The sequence below is a fragment of the Neocloeon triangulifer genome, unplaced genomic scaffold (assembly GCF_031216515.1).
Source record: "Neocloeon triangulifer isolate White Clay Creek 2 clone unplaced genomic scaffold, ASM3121651v1 ptg000015l, whole genome shotgun sequence".
NCBI classification, from domain to species: Eukaryota; Metazoa; Arthropoda; class Insecta; order Ephemeroptera; family Baetidae; genus Neocloeon; species Neocloeon triangulifer.
The window spans coordinates 1507730-1527261 of NW_026775557.1; the positions used below are offsets into that span (position 1 = coordinate 1507730).

The following is a 19532-nucleotide window of genomic DNA, read 5'->3' on the forward strand; positions in this document are numbered from 1 at the left end:
CTTGCCAAAGGCTGGAAATGTCCTTCCAATAAATATTCAACCAGAAAAACCCACAAACCGCACAGACTTAGTTGCTTGCGTCAAACCGATATATGATGAATTTGTCCAGGTAACACACAGAAAATATTTTATTGACATCCTATAAAACACAAAACCTAAGATAGTGGCTCGAATAATTTTTCTCAATTACTTACAAATAAAAATTAACATGCATTTTTAGGCTTGGAAACTTATTGAATGGTTTGAGTTGAACAAAATACTGGGATTCTCGCATTTCTACATGTATTACCGCAACTCAACAAAACAAGTCAAATGCGTCTTGGACGATTATGTGAAAAATGGAACAGTTACTTTGTTCCAATGGCAAAAAAGTCTCCCATTCACTAATAATGTCGACTTGAGGGAAGAAAACATGTTCGCTGCTCTGAATGACTGCGTCCTTCGTTCAATCAACGTGCACAAGTACGTGGCGCCATTCGATGTTGACGAATTCATCGTGACAAAATACACCACCATATTGCAATTTCTTGAAGCTTTTGATAAACGGGGAGGAAACGAAATTTCATTTGTTTTCCGCAATGCTTTCTTCTACTTGCCCTGGCCAGACGATCCTAATTACTCAGGATTGGATTTAACGACACAAAAGAAGACGAAAAGGATAACTGAATTTACTCCAATGAAACGAAGGGCAAAGTACATTTGCAAACCTGAAGGGGTCGCGGAAATTGGAAATCACTATTTGTGGGAAATGACGAAAAAGAATTACTCGGAAATTGTGATAAAAACAGAACTTGGCCACCTCTTTCATTATAGAAATTGCGAGCATGATAATTGTTTCGAGGACAAATTTATAGAAGATAGGACAATGTGGAAATATCAGGAAGAACTGGAAAAAAGAACGAAGACAGTTGAACAGAATTTTGTTGAAAAGTGCCAACTCGATCCGTTACGGAACATTTGACTGCGATTTTATAATTTAAATTTGTTGCTTGTAGTGGTGCCCAAGTTTTATATAATTTATTTTTATTAATAAATTAATTTTAACGATCAAAAGTACTTGCAACAATGTGGAAAAATTATTAATAATAATAGTTGTAAAAGTGTGAAAAAAAACTTTCAACAATTTTTAATTATGTTTTATAATTCAATTTGTATATTATTCACAAAATAAAAAAAAATTAAATACTATATTTTAAATATTATTTAAATTTAATACAAATTATTACGTATATTTCCAATTGCAAGCTAATATTTTATTGAAAATTGAAACTTAAAGCCTTAGTATATTATAATTATGATTTGTTTTTAATTCCAATTTCCAACGCCTCTTGACATTTGCAGAATATTTCAATTAATTTAGAGGTTAAAAATCATTATTTAAATCACGACGAAGGCTAATTTGTACAATAAAAAAAAATTTTGTATTTGTTCCATGTTTCATACTGACGTTTAAACATCTGCTACAAATCCCATATTGTTGCGAGGTTACCTGCACTTTGAATAAAAATTTTTGCAAGATATGCAAAAAAACAATAATTCATTTGCGTTTGTACACTTTTGTAGACTTAATTAGTTTCGCTAAATAGCCTTTCATTAACGATAATATATAAACTAAAAACTCATAACCACCACTTCTTTTTAAACAAGTGGAGGTGACACAAGGAAAGTTTCAAACAAAAAGGTAGAGGGCGAGAAAATAATCACCAGCCATTCGTACAAGTACGTCCTGTTGATATGAACTTTTTTCTGTAAAATGCGTCGCTCCTTTATTTTGTGGGTAGGAGTTTTCTATTTCACTTTATATATAATAGTTTGGAGATTTTTGCCGTCGATGGTTTACCGTGGCGAATCATTTTCTATAATTATGGAACAAAATGGAGAAATGCATATAGGTCTGAGCGCGAATGTGACAGCAGAAAAGCGTGGCGAACGCCGAGCTTTTCTCAACGCAACCTGGCAGCCAGTGACGCACTCAAAGTAAGAAGAGCCACATAAAGATTTCAACTTCATTATGCTATACTTAAGTGAATGGGGCTAATGTAAGTGCATTAGTTTACTTTTATTTGAAAATTAGGGTCCTATTATTCATTAAAACAACAATTAAAATGATCTAACATAATTACATAAACTCTGTTTTAACAATCTTTAACAATAACATTTGAAGTGAGTGCAAAGACGAAATATAATTAAATTTGTTTTAATTTAATTTAAGTTCAGCATTTAAATTTTTTTACTGCTGTGTTATGAAGCTGCGTTATTGATCTATTTGCATCTCTATAAAAAAACGCTCTCTATATATAGATACAAATTTTACGTCTATTCGGCGTTCTTGGACACACGAATTTTGGAAAAGCAAAGGAATATTCCTTCCCCCAGAATCCGGATTATTGGAGTAGCCAGACTACAAAATTTGGAAATTGTGGAACGCGCATTTTGCAAATATTGGTACGATGACGACCAACTCAAAGCGGAAACGAAAAAGTAAGTTTTTTTACTGTATATTTAAAAATAACGGCTGCTTAATATAAAATTTCTAAAAATGTAGCATTAAGAAGTTCATCGCAGAAGCAGTAATGTCGCCAATCAGAGAACACTTTAGTTTGAATTATTCTGCCTGTTTTATTGACTGTCCTATTGAGATCACTTCCAAAACACTCACGGCCGTTTCTGTATATTCAGAACAAGTGATGACCACGTTCCTTAAGGATGACAATCTCATAAGCTTACCAGGCGCTGGAAATTTCCTTCCAATAAACATTCAACCGGAAAAACCAAATCACCGCAGAGACTTAGTGGCTTGCGTCAAACCATTATATAACGATTTTGTCCAGGTATAAATTTTTTTTTTACATTCCATACAAAACAAAGCCTCAAATAATTTTTTTCAATTACTTACAAGTAAAAATTAAGATGCATTTTTAGGCTTGGAAACTTATTGAATGGATAGAGTTGAACAAAATACTGGGATTCTCGCATTTCTACATGTACTACCGCAACTCAACAAAACAAGTCAAATGCGTCTTGGACGATTATGTGAAAAATGGAACAGTTACTTTGTTCCAATGGCAAAATCTCCCATTCAGAAGTAATAATGTCGAGTTGCGGGAAGAAAACATGTTCGCTGCTCTGAATGACTGCGCCCTTCGAAACATCAACGTGCACAAGTACGTGGCGCCATTCGATGTTGATGAATTCATCGTGACAAAAAACTACACTCTATTGAAATTTCTTGAAGCCTTTGAAAAACGGGGAGGAAATGAAATTTCGTTTGTTTTCCGAAATGTTTTCTTCTACTTGCCCTGGCCAGACGATCCTAATTACTCAGGATTAGATTTAACAACGCAAAAGAAGACGAAAAGAAGAACTGAATTTGCTCTAATGAAACGAAGGGCAAAGTACATTTTCAAACCTGAAGGAGTCGCTGAAATTGGAAATCACTTTGTGTGGGAAACGACGAAAACGAATCACACGGAAGTTGTATTAAAAACTGAATTTGGCCACCTATTTCATTATAGAAATTGCACGCATTTTAATTGTTTCGAGGCCAAATTTATAGAAGATAGGACAATGTGGAAATATCAGAAAGAACTGGAAGAAAGTATGAAAGCAGTTGAACAGAATTTTGTTGAAAAGTGCCATCTCCATCCATTAGATAAACTTTGATTCAAGCAGATTTTTTTGGTGCCGTTTTGTCCAGCAATTTATCGTTTTTAAATAAATTGTTTTAAACAATTTAAAGTAAAGAATGTATTTTCAACAATGATGATAAATAAACAACAGCAACAACAATAAAAATTATATAAAAAATTAATAATGAAAATAGAAACTCTTAATCAAAAGTTTGACATGAAAATTTTTGAAAAATACGAAAAATATTTCTTATTAATTTTTTATAATTCAAACACTATTTATAATACTTCCTAATTGAAACCAAGCGTATCAAAATTATAAAAATATACTTAATTGTTTTTTATTATTACTTTTATTTTTTTTTACAAATTAATTGCGTTACCTATTCATATTTACACAAAAATTCAATTAATTTGGAAATTAAAGATTACAGTTCCAAATAACAACACGCAAAATAAAAAAGCAGTTAAAACGTTTACCCACTGGTGGTGGCAAAGGAAATTTTTATATAAAAAAAAAGAAGGGAACATAATCACTCGCCATGCAAGTACTTCCTGTTGATAATTATTCTGTAAAATGCTGCGCTCCTCAACGTCGTGGGGTGCATTTTGGTGTTTCGTTTTAATTTTTACAGCCTGGAGAGTTATTATGCCTTTGATAATTTACCGTGGCGACTCATTTTCTGAAATTTTGGTACAAAACGGAGAGTCGACTAAACGTCTGAGCGCAAACGCGACAGAAGAAATGCCTGACGGACGTCGTTTTCTCAACGCGACCTGGCAGCCAGTTATTGACTCAAAGTAAGAGGAAGCCACGTAAAGATTCATGCTTCATTGTGTTTTAAATTTTAAAATCAGTATTAAAAGATTCAATTTTTAACTGAAAATTGAAACTTCAACCAAAGATTTTATTTATATAAGCTGTTTAATGAAGTTATGGGGAAATTTTAATTGTAAAATAAAAAGTCATGTTTTTGTTGTTAATTGTCGTTGTAAGCAACGTATTTTTAATTATTAGTTAAGGTTCTCAGATAATTGTTAAGTGTGCGTGTGTTTTTTTCTGTTAAAATTAGTGTAGGTAGAGTAGTGTTTTGTTTGTGTAAAAAAAAAAAAAAAAAAAAAATTAGTTAAGGTAATTGTTTAAAAGAAAAATACATTTTCATTTCACAGATACAAATTTTACGTCTATTCAGCGTACTTGGACAAACGAATTTTGGAAAAGCAAATTAATATTCCCTCGCCCAGAGTTCGGGTTGTTGGTGTGGCCAGACTTTTAAATTTGACAATTGCGGAGCGCGCTTTTTGCAGATATTGGTATGATGACGAACAGTTTAAGTTGGAAGCGAAAAGGTAAATTGAAAATTTAAGACAATGACTGCTTAAAATAAAATATTCCAATAATTTAGCAGAAAGAAATTCATAGCAGAAGCAGTGATGACGCCATTCACGGAACACCACGGTCTCGATTACTCGGCTTGTTTTATTGACTGTCTTATCGCGATCACTGCTAAAATACCCACGGCCGTTTCTGTGTATTCGGAACAAGTGATGACCACGTTCCTTAAGGATGACGATCTAATAAGCTTGCCAGACGCTGGAAATTTCCTTCCAATAAACATTCAACCGGAAAAACCAAATGACCGCACAGACTTAGTTGCTTGTGTAAAACCATTATATAGTGAATTTGTCCAGGTATAAACAGAAAATATTTTATTGATTTTCCTATAAAACACAAAACCTAAGAAAAACGCTCGAACAATTTTTCTCAATTACTTACAAATAATAATTAATTCACATTTTTAGGCTTGGAAACTTATTGAGTGGATTGAGTTGAACAAAATACTTGGGTTCTCGCATTTCTACATATACTACCACAACTCAACAAAGGAAGTCAAGTGCGTCTTGGACGATTATGTGAAAAATGGAACAGTTACTTTGTTCCAATGGCAAAATCTCCCATTCAAGAATAATGTCGACTTGCGGGAGGAAAACATGTTCGCCGCACTGAATGACTGCGCTCTTCGTTCAATCAACGTGCACAAGTACGTGGCGCCATTCGATGTTGATGAATTCATCGTGACGAAAAACTACACTCTATTGAAATTTCTTGAAGCTTTTGATAAACGGGGAGGAAATGAAATTTCATTTGTTTTTCAACTCGCTTTTTTCTACCTGCAATGGCCTGACGATTCATATTACTCAGGGGTAGATTTGACGACGCAGAAAAAGACGAAAAGAAGAACCGAATTTAAGAAAAATAGGGGAAAGTACATTTGTAAACCTGAAGGAGTTGCGGAAATTGGAAATCACTTTTTATGGAAAATGACTAAAAAGAAGTACAGGGAGGTTGTTATAAAACCGGAATTTGGAAACCTCTTTCATTATAGAAATTGCGAGCGTGATTATGATAATTGTTGGGAGGACCAATTTATAGAAGATAGGACAATGTGGAAATATCAGAAAGAACTAGAAAAAAGTATGAAAGTAATAGAACAGAATTTGGCTGAAAAGTGCAAACTTTGTCGTTTAGGGAATATTTGATTTAAATGATAACATTTTGAAAATACAAAATAAATATTTCATTTCCTCAGTTCATTTATTTTAGTAAGTCATTTAAAAAATTAGTAGAATTTTAAATTTTCACCTCTATATAGAAAGGGAAAAAATTCAAAAATTGAAGTTCGGAAAATATTAATTTTGGGAAACACTTGGTCCTGCGTGCATTCCTGCGGATAGATCTATATTTTAAGGTTAATTCTTGGTTAATTTTTAAAAAGCAATTTGAAAGTGTAAAAACATTTGTTTCTACCATGCAAAAACCATAACTATATATTTAAAATGAGGAGGGGAAATTTATCACGCTCTATTATTAAAAACTTCCTGTTGGTATGATATTTTTACTTGTAAAATGTTTCATCCAAAAAATTTTGGCGTTTAATTGTGTGCTTCTATTTCTTCCTTTTTGGAAATAATTGTAAGCATATTTTTGTATTTTTTATTTTTCAATCTGAAAATTTATTGCATCTAATCGAAATAAAACGAAAAAAGCTCGTAAATCTTCTTTGGGTGATCTCCAATAGGTAAGGTCTGGTGATTGCTCCCGATCCCAGCAGCTGCGTAAATTTAGGTTCGCGCTTACCAAGAATAGCAGTTTTCGCAACGCGTCTGTTCTCGTTGCTGCACTACAGTGTTCGAGTTCCGAAAACGGCGCCTGCCAAACCTGCGGTAGGCAACCTGTTGGACTCGAGCGTCGAGTTTCGATGAAAAACAAAGCGATTATTTGCTAAAAATAAACCAAGCGGAATTTTATTTCACGCTGAACTTGAATTCGCGGGCGGTAAACAAGCTCGAGTTGAGAAATTAAATTATTTCTAATTGGTCTTCAAGGAAAGAAGATCAGTGAAAATAAGAGTAGGGATTTTTAAGTTTTGCGCGTCTCTGGATTTCCTGGTGGCGCGTCTCGCGCTCGCTCCGAGTGGCCGTGTCGTCATCGGTGGTCAGGCGCGTGCGACGAGGGGCGCAGTTGGATCGCAGTGAGACGTAAGACGTTTGCTAGGGAGGATGCACGCAGTATGTTCGGCTTCTTCAGGAAACAAGCCAAGAACACCAGCAACAAAGAGCACGATCACAGCAGCCATGGGCCAGTAGTGGACGCGCCGGACACGATGACAGTCAGCAACGACGATTTCTCCCCAGACCCAGTCACCTCCGTCAGGTAAATTTTCACTTGCTTTTTCAGATTTTTGCTCAAACAAGGCGTTTTTTCTTAAATTTTATATTTCATTTAAATGATTTTTACTTAGAAATGAAAAATATTTTTACTCGTTTTGACTAAGTTAAATTAAAATGGATATATATTGTTAAAATTAATTTATTTTTATTATAATATGTTAGTTTAATTTTATACTATTTAACATTTTTTTGTACAAATTTTATGAATTAAAATTTTTATTTAAATTTATGATCAACAAAACTAGTTTTGTGCTTGAACAATATTTACCTAATAAATTTTTTATTAAAATTATAAATCGTATTGTGTCTTTTATGAAATTAATTTTTGAAAATTTAATAATTAATATTATGATATCTGTTTATTTATTTATTTTTTCATTTTTTATTTATTAATTTTAACTATGCGAGCTCTCATATATTGCAATTTTAAAAAACAGCAATATATGAATACGTGAGAAACACTATAGTAGAGGCGTGACACGCGCTGCTCACTGCTAATTAGATTTCTGAGACGCAGCGGAATAATGAAATTAATTCTCTCTTGTGGCAATTAAAAGGCATGATGCTTGCTCTCGACTCTCGACAGCTTCTTCGGGAGCAAGTGAACCCGAAGGTTGATGCTAGTTGATGCCAAAGTGTGGTCGAAAATAACGCTCAGATGGATGATGTTTATTTTCGAGCAGATTAATTTCAGCCGACTTATAAATTATCGGACGTGTGTGCGTGCACACAATGGTGAATTTGATATTATGTTGGGTACAATTTGCCAAGAGAAAAATCCGGAACCGAGACTTTCCTTGCACCAACATTGAGTCGAATAATTTTTTTTATCAATTTTTGAATAATAAAAAATCAGTGTCAAATGTCGCTAGAAAAAATCAAATATCTCAGTTTTAAGGAGCGATTGGAATAAATTTTTTTACTTTGAATATCTTGCGCAGCGGCAAAAATAACTGTAAAAAAATTTAATTTTGAGTACCACAAGAGCTGCTCAGCCCACTTGACTCGAACGCATTCACAACTGGGTGGCCGCGGTAAACAACACATCGCAGATCAAACTGCGTAAAAAAAGAGTAGAGCAACAAAAGGGGGCAAGTGGAGCGAGCAGACTGCTTGGGTTTGAATGACGTGATTTGAAATTAGGTCTACCTACTCTTGCCCTTTTCGTGAAATTCAAAACTAGGCTGACCCAGCCTTGAGCCAGTGAAGCACTCAGAACTGTTGCTGGGTCTAATTAATTGGGCGCTTCTAAAAGGGGGTGCGTCTCGGACACCGATTACATCAATGTGGTCAATGGGGTCACACAGTGACATTTAGAAAAAAGAGTAACATGTAATTTTTAAATAAAATATGCACAGTTAAAATATTAAAATGAAAATTTAAGAATTTTCATAATAAAATTTACTATAAATTTTAATTTTAATATTTGCATATTTTGAGCCCACAATTGAACTCAATAAACAATTTATTAGCCAATTAATTTTTTTATAATATAAAACCAAAATTTTGCTGCTAAATATGATTCTATCTCTCAGTTGTTGTAAAAAACAAAAAATTATATGGTTCAAAAATTTTCACAAATTAATTAAATAGAAAAATTTTTAAATTTTTTCTATTAAATCTTAAAGTCTCCTGTTGTGACACTTACATATATTATTGAAATAATTATAAATGCGAAAGCGTGCAAAAATAAGTTGCGAAAGCCCGAGGGGAACTTTCGCGATCAATCAAGAAAGCGAAACTGCGCCGGATAATTTACGCATCGGACGAATAACCGACGAAAACAAAATTAACATGATTGTCGCGGAAGCGAGCAACAGCTGTGCGTTGAATCGGACACAAGAAAACACAGGGCGTGTAATTGGGTCGCACACAATTATTTGGCCAAGCCATTCGGGCGCGGCGCTCGCTCGCTCGCAGACGTAGAGGAAAAAGCCCAAGGCGCGCAGCTGTAAAAATAAAAGGGTGTTCGAAGCAACGAATGAACAAAACACGGTCGTTTCTCGGTTTGTTCTCGGCACGTACGGTCGGTCGGTCGGTCAGGCGGTGTCCGTCGGACGGACGGAGGGCTTTTATTTTTGGAGAGCAGTCGCTTGTTGATGTTGTGCTGACGATGAGGGCGGCAGCGGCAGGATGAAACTCAACTTCAGCTGGGTGGACGGCTTGCAGTCTGTCACGTAAATGACCTGACAAAGCGATCATGCAGAGTGGCAATGCTAACACCTTAGAGCTCTAACCATGACTTCCCGCCAGCTCTTCGTCCTGCACATGGCCTCCAGGTACAGCCGCTCGGAGGGACAAATCGCCGCTCAAGATGCAGAATTTTCTTATATTCTCTTTTTCACCCGGAGACAGTTTAACACGCAATTAATTCTCGACTGCAATACCGACGCAGTTTGTTTGCGCTTTGTACATTCTTCTTCTTGCTCTTTATTCTCTCTCCGCTTACTTTACTGTTGGTTTATTTTTAATTAATTTATTCTTAACCTTGCATTTGTTTCTACTTTATTTAGATGCCTTCATTTATTTTCGAGTAAATTAAAATATATTTAATTTTCTTTTAGATTTCATCGAAAATTCGTTTCTGTGCGGTGTAAATAATTCATGTTTCTTCAATTATTATAAAATTTCTTTTCCTATATATTTCTCTCTTGCTTAAAGATTTCAAGTTTCATGTCTTGAAAATTTTGCATCAAATTTTCTTTTCAGAAAATGTAAAAAAAAAATACTATATAGATTATATTTTTTAAGGAATTTTCAGTTATTAGTACACAAGTAAATAATTACATTTAAAAAAAAGCAAAAATGCTGGTTTGGATGGAATTTGTTTAAAAAGCAAAACATTTCTTGTTCAATATCTGGTTTCATCACGTGGAGTGCAAATGGAAAAAGAAGTGCGCAAAATGTCCGAACAGAGGCCGTCCGAAAATAAAACGCCACCAAAGTGTCAAAGTAAACACCTCCAACGTGCGTTCAGCATCGAAAAATAGAAGATCACGAACTAGCTGTTGCTTCGAAACTTTAATTCTACTCGGAATGCTCAGGATTTTAAGTCGCCATAAAAGTCACGGTGCGCCGAATATAAAAATCAGTTTAATTAGCAATTAAATTAAGCAAATTAAGCGACTCAGAGAACTTTTTGCACTTTTAATCTGGAGCAGTGGGTCAAGCAACGACCTCCAGATTACGCAACCGAGCTCTAATTACCGCAAAGTGAGGTGCTAATTTGGTGGTTGAAGAAAAAAGGGGTTTCGCCAGTTTCCAACAAAGGAGTAAAGCGAGCGCGCGGCCGCGAAAATAGCTGTGCCTAATTTTAAACGTAGACGCAGAGGACGCACATTTTCACGAAATGGTACATCCGCGTACTTTTTTCGCGTCAACCGCGAGTGAGAACGAAAATCGGCGTCGGTCCGGCAACACATGAATCAGGGTCTTGAGATGCCGATTCAAGGCTCCAAACGTTTATTTTTGGATTTCGAAATTACCTTAGTGTTTATTTCTGAGACGCAGACACCGTGAAATTTTGCGTGGCCCTAAATAACATACCTTTGTCGACAGAGTCGTAAAATCGTGGCTGACGAAAGGCTAAAATTGATAAAATAAATATTTTTCGGAGTTTTGGGCTGTAGACAAAAATAAAAAAAAAGAAAGTTTACGCTAAGAATTTAGCAATAGGGTTTGTAAAAATAATAAATTGTTAAAAATAAAGTAAAGGAGCCTTAAAAAATTATAAAAAACCGTATATACATGAAGTTTAAATTTAAACGGGATTATTTAGGGGGGAAAATACAGGCAAGAGGAAATATATTAAAAATGTCGGAACTGAAATTTCTCTTTTCACCTTAATTTTTGTTTAATAGGATATCGTATATACAGTATACAGTTTTTTTAAGAGAATGAATAAGGAAGCATTTTTTATGAAAATGTAGCAGTTGAAATTATTGAAATTTTTAAAGAAAAAAACCATAATTTTTTTTATTATCTCGAGTTCAAATCTAAATTAATGCATTTGAAAAATGATCAGCCGCGAGTGCAGTTCGAGTCTATTTTAATTCTCTAATCCCAACTATTTCTGGCGCACGTTGCAGGAGGCGGTTGGAGGCCAAAGTTGAAGACCTGTCGGCTCAAATCGCAGCCAAAGATGCCGAGATTTTCCAACTCAAGAACTCGTTGGGCGAGCTCACGCGGGAAGTCGGCACCAAGGCGGCCTGCATGGAGAGTGAGTTGAAATAATGCGCGAGTTTTATTTTGGTCCGGCTCACGTGGCCGGGATTTCCGATGAACGAGTGCACTGCCAACATGCGTCTCTAAGAGATAACCGAAAGAGAGGCCAAACACCATCTGGCAAATGAGCCAACCGACGAGAAATCACCCGGCAGTGCAACTCGATTTGGCACGTCAAGTGAATGCGGACGTGTGTTTGTTCCCAAGAATTAAGCGACACGTTTCCTCCCTAAATCACGCGCTAACGCGACTTGATTTATTCGCTGGTCAAAAATTCGCACAGATCGGGGAAGTAGTGAACTTGAGACCTGAGCAGATTTACAACTCTGAGGAAAACATTGCGAATAAAGATTCTTGGCAGTGCACTTGCTTGCGGTGCTTTTCGTACGTGTCAGGGTGGAGAAAACACGTTGCTTAAAACGGACTCGTTTGATTGATACAGGGGTGCAGGCCGAGTTGGATGCTGCGTGCAAGGAGGCTGAATTGGCCAAAATATCCCTGAAGAAATTTGTTGTTGAAAAAGAGAACTTTAGACATCAGAACGACGAGCTGAAGGAGGAGTTGGAAAAGAGAACTAGCAGTTGTAGTAAGTTTCAAGGCCTTTATTTATTTGAATCAATCATGAATCAAAATTAAATTAAATTTAAATTAATTAAATTAGCTGAAATTATTAGATGCACTACATAGTTTAGAAAAAAATTGAATAATTGACAGTAATAATATAAGAAAAAAAATTATCTTTCAGTATAGTTAAATTTGTAATGAAATTAATATTATAATAATTTCTTGAATTATTTATTATTTTATAATCAAATTTACAAAAAGGTGAGGAAGATGATTCTGACGAGGATGACGATGAAGATGAGTCGAGTGATGAGGAGGATGAGAGCAAGGGAGATTTGAAGAAGAAAGTCAAAGATCTTGAGGAGCAGCTCGCCGCCGTGACTGCCGAGAGGGACCAACTTTTGGCCGCAAAAGAAACGGCCCAGAAAGAATGGGAAGAAGAACTGAAGTCTGTGAAAGAGGCGCTGGACGATGCCGTGGCCCAAAAGCAGGCGGTCACGGCGAAGTACGAGAAAGAGTACGAGCAGCTGCGGACGGTCAACTCGGACAGGGAGCAACAGATGTTGGACGATTTTGAATGGAAACTGCGGGAGGTCCAGTCCAGCTCGAAGAAAAAATTGGAAGAGAAGACCAAGGAGGCGGAACGGCGCATCAAAGATATTCAAATCAAGCTGGACCAACGCATTGCCATGCACACCAATGACGTGAGTTGAGAGAGATATTTGCCAACATTTTAGTTAGAAACGCTGAGTAACAATTTCGGACAGTCGGTGATTTATTTCTGTCTCTTCTGCAGGTTGAAAAACTGAAAAAGATCGAAGCTGAAATAACGCAGCTCAAGAGCATGAGTCACGACCAACAACGACTTATCAGAGAGGCACAACGAGAACACGACAGTCTCCAAGTAAGTTTAAAGAACAATGAACCTAGTTTTCGATGTTTTCGCTCTAGCTGCTCTTTTGCGGCAAGTGACGCAAATGAGACGATTTTAACTATGTGCAAAATTTGTATTTAAAAATATAACACATAAGTTATTTTAATTTTAAATATTCATAAGAAAATTTCATATTTCAATTGAATTTCCAGGCAAATATTGGTATGCTGAATTCGGAAATAAGTAGGCTGAACGCTCAACTACTTAAAGAGCGAAATGTTTTGTCGGCTGTGCAGGTAGGAAATTTAAATATTTTAAATTAATGATATCTAAATTATTCCAATTTTATTAGGGTTTGAACCACAGAAAGCGAGAGGAACGTGAAGAATTGTTCAAACAACAATTGGAAGAGCAGAAGAAGCTAATCACACAAGAGGTGAGTTTTTTTAATCCGTCGCCTGCCAATATCATTGGTTATGCAACTTGCTCGACCTTACGGTGTTGAGGCGCAGTGTGCCCTGCGTACTAATTTTTATTTCGCCAGGCTGACGAGCGAATCCAGACGGAGGTGCACAGTCGCCTGCAACACCAAGTGACGGAGGCTTTGCAGAGGAAGCAGGGCGAGTTTGACCGCGAGTTGGCCGCCCAGCAGAGCAAGGCGCAGGAAAAATTGGAAGCCAGTCAGAAGCAAGTGCTGCACTTGAAGGAACAAATGGCCAGGCGGGAGGAGCAGCACCGCAAGGATATGTCCAACGCCATCCAGGAGTCGGACAGCAGCCGACTCGAACTGCGGCGCAAACTGGACAAGCTCGACCTCCAGTATCAGGACAAGGCTGAAGCGCTAAGTGAGGCGTAAGTACTTAGAAACAAAATTGATTATTTTTAAATTATTTAAATTGTTTATTTTTTTAGATTTTATAATTAATTATTTGTTATCACGAACATAATTAATTTTAGGCACGCAATTCAAATTGAGGAACTGGAGAAAAGAGCTAGTCAGGCCGAAATGCAGCTGGTTTCGTCCAAAGCAACTCTGGAGCTGGTCAAACAACAGATGACCAAAGACTTTGACGAGAAGTTCAACGAACTCTACAAGAAGCACCAACAACAATTAGGTACTATTTTTTTAAAATCCCTTTCAGCCTTCAAGGTTAAAATTATGGAAAATTTCAGCAAGGCAAAGAGATGAATTGCAAGAAGTCCACGAAGAGGAAATTGCAGCTCTGCAAGCGCGACACATGGCGGAAATCGCAGCCCTTTGCAAAAACAAAATGAATGTGAGTAGATATTTAAAAAAATTATCGCTTTTTATGAGACAATTAGCCTTATTCAAAATTCTTTGTAATATATCTGCATGTTCCTGATTGATAAGCAGGCGTGTTGTCTCTCAAATTTTTTGTTAATTGTTAAAGTATTAAATTTTTCCAAATGAAAATTAGAAATTTAATTCTCAGGAGTGAACTTGAAAAGAATCTACCAATCTGCGGCAGCAAAATTCGGTTGGAAAGTTTAATTTCAAAAAACTCTTCTGCTTTCCTATTATTTACTTAAAATTTAATTTGGCCTTGATTTAAATTTTTCTACTATTGGGGTATCTAGTTTAAAAAAATGTTTGACGGTCTTGTCTTTTGACTTTTTTGCAGTGGCTTGGCTGGCTGATTCCTAATTCGCAAACTAGATCTTAAAATGTAAGCACTGGTCTCCGTGAGGCTAACGCACTGGCCTGGTGTGTGCTTTTTTCGAGTCATTTGCTATATTTTTATTTCACTAACCTGCATATTTGCAAAAAATGAAATCATCTCTCTAACTAAAAATCACGCGCCGTGTTACAGGGAGACATCGAAATGGTCGATTCGGTCGCCCACCAGGAGGTCCTCAACAAACTGAGGTGAGTCTCTAACTCTTTGCGTGCACGCAATTTAAGTGTCCCCAAATTTTTTATGTTATTTTCGTCCGTCTTTTTTCGTTGCTTGGGCATGCGAGTGAGAAGACAGAGCAGGTCACTCAAGTAGTAATTTTGATGTTTTTCCGCCAGAAGCGTGCCCCAGGAAGCTGTCAAAGTGTCCCAGCCCAAACTGGCCCTCCTCCTCCCCCTGCTGGTGTGGGCGTGCGCCGAATCACCCGGTCTCGCTTTGGCCGCTCTTTTACTCATAACGGCCGCCTTCCTCATGGCCAGAAACACCGCCTGATTTTCTTTTCCGAACACATATGAAAAGTGATAAAAGACAAGGAAAGACCAGTGTCGTGCTGTGATAAAAATTCTTCTACGCATATTTACTCTCTCTATCATTAAAAACTTTCTTTTTCGAGCGTCGGATGTTTTCTATAACTGATAATTTCCGATGTGAAAGACTTTTTCACTAGAATCATTAGGAGTTTTGCTAAATTTTTTAATTGTTTTCGACCGAGAACGATTTAAAGGAGGTCGATTTGTATTTATATGTGACATAAATCCGCAATCCTCTTCAATCCCATCAAACCACTCATTTTTGTCTTTCTAATTGGCTGTGAAGATTTTTTTAATTATCATAAAAGGTCACCTCCTTTCTCTAATTATAATGAATTTAACATATTATTCGAACACGTGAGTTCTTTGTAATGTTCATGATTTATTATCTCTCGAATTTTGCAACAATATTAGTTTAACCTTCACTTCAACTCTCTCAAGTCGTAGAGACGGCAGAAAGCCCCCGTAAGTCGCAATATCATGTCGATTCCATTAACATACGTACTTCAGTGATCTGCACTGTGCTCCACATGCGTGCGTCTGTCCTTCTCTCGCTTCATTTTCATCATTATTTTTAGTAGTTAAATGTTATTTTTGACCGAGCCAGTCGCCGGCCCTCCGGCCAGTGCTTGGCAAGTGTAGAAAAAGCATTTTGTTGCTTCCCGTCTGTATAACTCTTTGGCTGTCGCTGTCCTTTTTTTGTAATTTTACTAATAATAAAGTTAGCAAACAGCTTCTATTGACGTTTTGTTCCAACTCTGAGAGGTTGAATTTTATTTAGAAATCCCACAAAATAGCAGATTTTAAATATTCTGAGTAATTAATTTTATTTTATCTCGTTTATTGCTGATTTTTCCACAGAATTGAATTAAATTACTTATTTTCCCAGACAAATTCTAAGAGTTGAATGGATTTAATTAATTATTGGTGTATCACAAGGCAATCTGTGTCTGCAACAAGATACTGCATCCAGATATTCAAAATATAGAAATGAAAGTTACAAAAAAAATTGGAAAAACACAAATACATAATAAAAATTTCTGAAGAAACCGCTCTTTGAAAATAAAAATTATATTTGTTAAAGTCACATATTTTTGTGATAATCATTTAAAATCTTAGAATTATTGTAGATATCTTGAATTTAATTAACGCACTAACAATAAGAGAGGAATATCAGAAGGCAAAAAAATTTTAGCAATAAATTCTCAATAAATTACGCTGTACTTTACAACTAAATATTAATAATCAAAATCAAATTACTTTTATTTATTTTAACTTCAAGATGAATTATAAATTTTAATAAAATTATCACTCAATCAATAAAAAAAAATTAATTAAATATAAAAATTAATAATTTTACTTTGATTGCCATCAGTGTAAAACTGTATAAAAATCATAATAAAAATATAAAAAAAAAATTAAATTTAGTTAAGATTAATAGCTGCTAAAAGTAAAATAATGAAGTTAATATTTTTCAAAATTAATAATAGTATTTTCTGATCATAATTAATTACAATTTATTTTTTACAGAAAACAAGAGCTGATGATTTCGGATTTGGTTGCCACGATCAGGGAACAGGACCACGCACTCACTACCATGACTCAGGAGAAGAGAGAACTGCAGCTTCAGCTCAGGAACAACAACCAGCAGCAACCTGAGAACGTGATCGCCAGCAGAGGGTCCATGTCGCGAGTTTTACGCAAGATCAGCGAATGTACCGAGCCGAGTCGCGAGTCTTCGATGGATGAATGTGAGGTCCGAATCGAAGAGGTGTTGGACGACGAGGAGACGGAAGTGGCCAACGACTTCCTGATGGTTTTGACCGAGGAGGAACTGCTGAAGGTGTCGCCCAGTCCGTCCGGCTGCAGCTCGGACCCAAAAACAAGCTTTTCCGAGGAGGACGAACTGCAAGTGCCGAGGACTTATTTCATTTGTCACAGTCCGGACCAGGTCTTTCCCGCTTTCAAAAGGTTACGACCTGAAAGGTGTCTTTCTCTGGAGCTGGGTTGCGTCAGTGGAACACCATTCTTCGGCAGGGCCAACAGCTGCCCGGCCAGGCTGACCAGTGACGACGGCTGGGGCGACTGATCAGATTGTGTTAATAAAAAGAGTGGCAGATTTTGTGGAACCAAGCGAGAATGAGAGATTTTTTTGTATAAAAAGAGGAAATAATAAAAAAAAAAAAAATGCAAAATATAAATTTTTTAACTCTATTTTTAATGGCGCATCCACGCTCGATTGCGTGAGAAAATCAGAGCTGATGACTTTTTAATGGTCAACCGCACTTTTTTGGAAAGGGCGACGAGCATTGCGAAGCCAAATGTGTTACTGGCCTTGAACAGGCCCTGCTGAGAATGCTAATTGACTGCACAAAAGACGCAGTTGCGGTCTCTCTTTGGGGGAAAAAAACAAGCGCTTCCCACTTTTGGTTTTGCATAAAAAGGCATAGATTCCAAAATGGCAAAACAATAACAAAAAAGTGCAAATAATCGCTAAATAGATTGCCGAAGCACGATCAAAATTTTCTGTTAAAAATGTTTAAACTACCTGTGTAAACACATTTTTATTTAACAATTAAAGTATTATTTAAAAATTTTACTTTAAAACATAGTTTTTTCATATTATCAAATATGTATTTGATTAAATTCAAAAATGTTATTTAAAAAAAAAAATTATTATAACTAATTATATTATATTTTTATTCAATTTTATTAAATATCTCGACAATTATTATTTTAAATTCTTATGATTACTTCTTAAAAATATAGACATATTATAAAATAAGGAAAATATTATATTATACAAAAAGGAAAATCCCTTAATGATTCAACAGTTCAACACCTTTACGTCCCTTTTAACGTTCAATGCCTTACAATTGAAGAGTTGTGTGTGCGCAGCAATAATTATTATGGCACTCGACCGCTATTGTGAATAATCACGAGTCAAACTAAAGAGGAGTGTCAACAAGAAGGGAAGGACTTCCTTTGTCTCCAAGTCCGATCCTTTGCTATTTTATTTTATTTGAATGCGCGCACGTGAGGCAATCAGCTTGCGAGAGAAAGAAATAGAGGATGGCGCAATTCTCTTGAACTTGAAATATATTGGAAGTGCGTGTCGCAACTGATTTCACATTCACACACACGAACAGTGGTCCGAATCATGATATAATATATTTGAAAAAAAATGTGCTACCGAGAGAGGAGACATGAAGAGCGAAGCATTGACCTAATGGCGCAAATGCAGGTCACGCCGCCCCACTTCGACCGCAGTCTTAAGGTCAAGAGTGAGTGAAAGTGAAATTGTTGATAAACACAGCGGAGCGCCGCCACCAACAGGAGCAGATATAGATTCGAATAATTTAGCCTTTTATCACTCGCGCCAACGCACCTGCGTATCTTTGATCAGTCAGGGCGCCCCACATTTGCCCAGCACAATGTAAAACAAGTTTGGCATGCACGCGTGTTTCAAAACTTGGCATAGGCTAATTGCCTAGTGTTGCACTTCATTTGATCCTTCATAGGCGTCGGAATAATTTTTTTATTTGAAAAGGCGTGTTTCTAACAATAAGGGAAAACCCTTGGTTTTGATTGCGTGTTGATGCTGAAGACACAAAAAATTAATTGATTTCGCTAGATTAAAGAACAATGAGGAAAATTTAAAAAAAAACGTCCTATGGAAAAATCCCTACAGTAATAATTGTTGCATGGGCATTAAAAACAAATTAATTGAATTTGATTTGATTTGTATGCATTTCATAATTCTTTATTGCACACAATTATTTTCAATTCACTGTGGTTTATTCAAACGTCAATAAATACATAATTTTTTTTTTAATATTACGATATGAGGAAAATACGAATGTTATTTCATTAAGCAAAGTCACGTTTGATGGCAAAAAATGCTCCGTCGTCAAACTTAAGCAATATTGAAAGTGCACTTAAAAGCTCTTGTCACGAGAGCAAACTCACGTAAATAGTGCATCAAATGACACATAGTTTGCAAGTTTACAATGTTCTTTTGCAGCATAATTAACTTCATTCAAAAGCAATTATTATTTCCCTTGTTTTAAATTTTTTGAGAACATTATATTCTTAATTTGAATATTTAAATTGCTGAATTTAAATAAATTAAAACCTTAATTTTTCTCACTTTCTCAAACGACCCTGATTTTTTAACGGCAAAGTCAACAGTCAACACCCCTCGCTGAAATAATATTTACTTAAATAGTGATGTTTAATTTTTGAATTATCTTAAAAAACTGTAAAACTTTTACAGAATTAC

The 19532-nt window shown here is 35.8% G+C and overlaps 3 protein-coding genes across 10 annotated transcripts; all 3 read left to right on the forward strand.

The window, feature by feature from the left end:
• Window positions 1-961, forward strand: LOC132202606 (uncharacterized). The gene is made up of 2 exons (XM_059629612.1): window positions 1-109; window positions 221-961. The coding sequence occupies exon 2, from the start codon at window positions 281-283 to the stop codon at window positions 959-961; it is 681 nt and encodes a 226-aa protein (XP_059485595.1). The 5' UTR covers window positions 1-109; window positions 221-280.
• Window positions 962-4352: 3391 nt separating this feature from the next.
• On the forward strand, window positions 4353-6216 carry LOC132202664 (beta-1,4-galactosyltransferase galt-1-like). Its single transcript, XM_059629724.1, has 4 exons — window positions 4353-4430; window positions 4800-4979; window positions 5036-5321; window positions 5433-6216. The coding sequence occupies exons 1-4, from the start codon at window positions 4375-4377 to the stop codon at window positions 6168-6170; spliced, it is 1260 nt and encodes a 419-aa protein (XP_059485707.1). The 5' UTR covers window positions 4353-4374; the 3' UTR covers window positions 6171-6216.
• Window positions 6217-7152: 936 nt separating this feature from the next.
• Window positions 7153-17427, forward strand: LOC132202394 (myosin-2-like). 8 transcript variants are annotated; one of them, XM_059629273.1, is made up of 12 exons: window positions 7153-7344; window positions 11450-11580; window positions 12028-12171; window positions 12411-12853; window positions 12946-13053; window positions 13236-13319; window positions 13376-13459; window positions 13568-13875; window positions 13981-14138; window positions 14197-14300; window positions 14856-14911; window positions 16781-17427. In XM_059629273.1, the coding sequence occupies exons 1-12, from the start codon at window positions 7202-7204 to the stop codon at window positions 17337-17339; spliced, it is 2322 nt and encodes a 773-aa protein (XP_059485256.1). In that variant the 5' UTR covers window positions 7153-7201; the 3' UTR covers window positions 17340-17427. The 8 variants fall into 8 exon arrangements, with proteins under 8 accessions (XP_059485256.1, XP_059485261.1, XP_059485262.1 ...); XM_059629278.1 differs by lacking the exon at window positions 16781-17427 and adding an exon at window positions 15059-16012 and having other exon boundaries at window positions 7154-7344; XM_059629279.1 differs by lacking the exon at window positions 16781-17427 and adding an exon at window positions 15062-16012 and having other exon boundaries at window positions 7154-7344.
• Window positions 17428-19532: the final 2105 nt, after the last annotated feature.

What these genes read in the sequence shown, in the direction of transcription:
- LOC132202394 (XM_059629273.1), top strand. Translation starts at nt 7,202, where the DNA reads ATGTTCGGCTTCTTCAGGAAACAAGCCAAGAACACCAGCAACAAAGAG. An exon ending in GACCCAGTCACCTCCGTCAG is followed by an intron (nt 7,345 to 11,449) that starts GTAAATTTTCAC and finishes CGCACGTTGCAG; the next exon opens with GAGGCGGTTGGAGGCCAAAG. An exon ending in GAAGCACCAACAACAATTAG is followed by an intron (nt 14,139 to 14,196) that starts GTACTATTTTTT and finishes GGAAAATTTCAG; the next exon opens with CAAGGCAAAGAGATGAATTG.
- LOC132202664 (XM_059629724.1), top strand. Translation starts at nt 4,375, where the DNA reads ATGCCTGACGGACGTCGTTTTCTCAACGCGACCTGGCAGCCAGTTATT. An exon ending in CAGCCAGTTATTGACTCAAA is followed by an intron (nt 4,431 to 4,799) that starts GTAAGAGGAAGC and finishes TTCATTTCACAG; the next exon opens with ATACAAATTTTACGTCTATT. An exon ending in TATATAGTGAATTTGTCCAG is followed by an intron (nt 5,322 to 5,432) that starts GTATAAACAGAA and finishes TCACATTTTTAG; the next exon opens with GCTTGGAAACTTATTGAGTG.
- LOC132202606 (XM_059629612.1), top strand. Translation starts at nt 281, where the DNA reads ATGTATTACCGCAACTCAACAAAACAAGTCAAATGCGTCTTGGACGAT.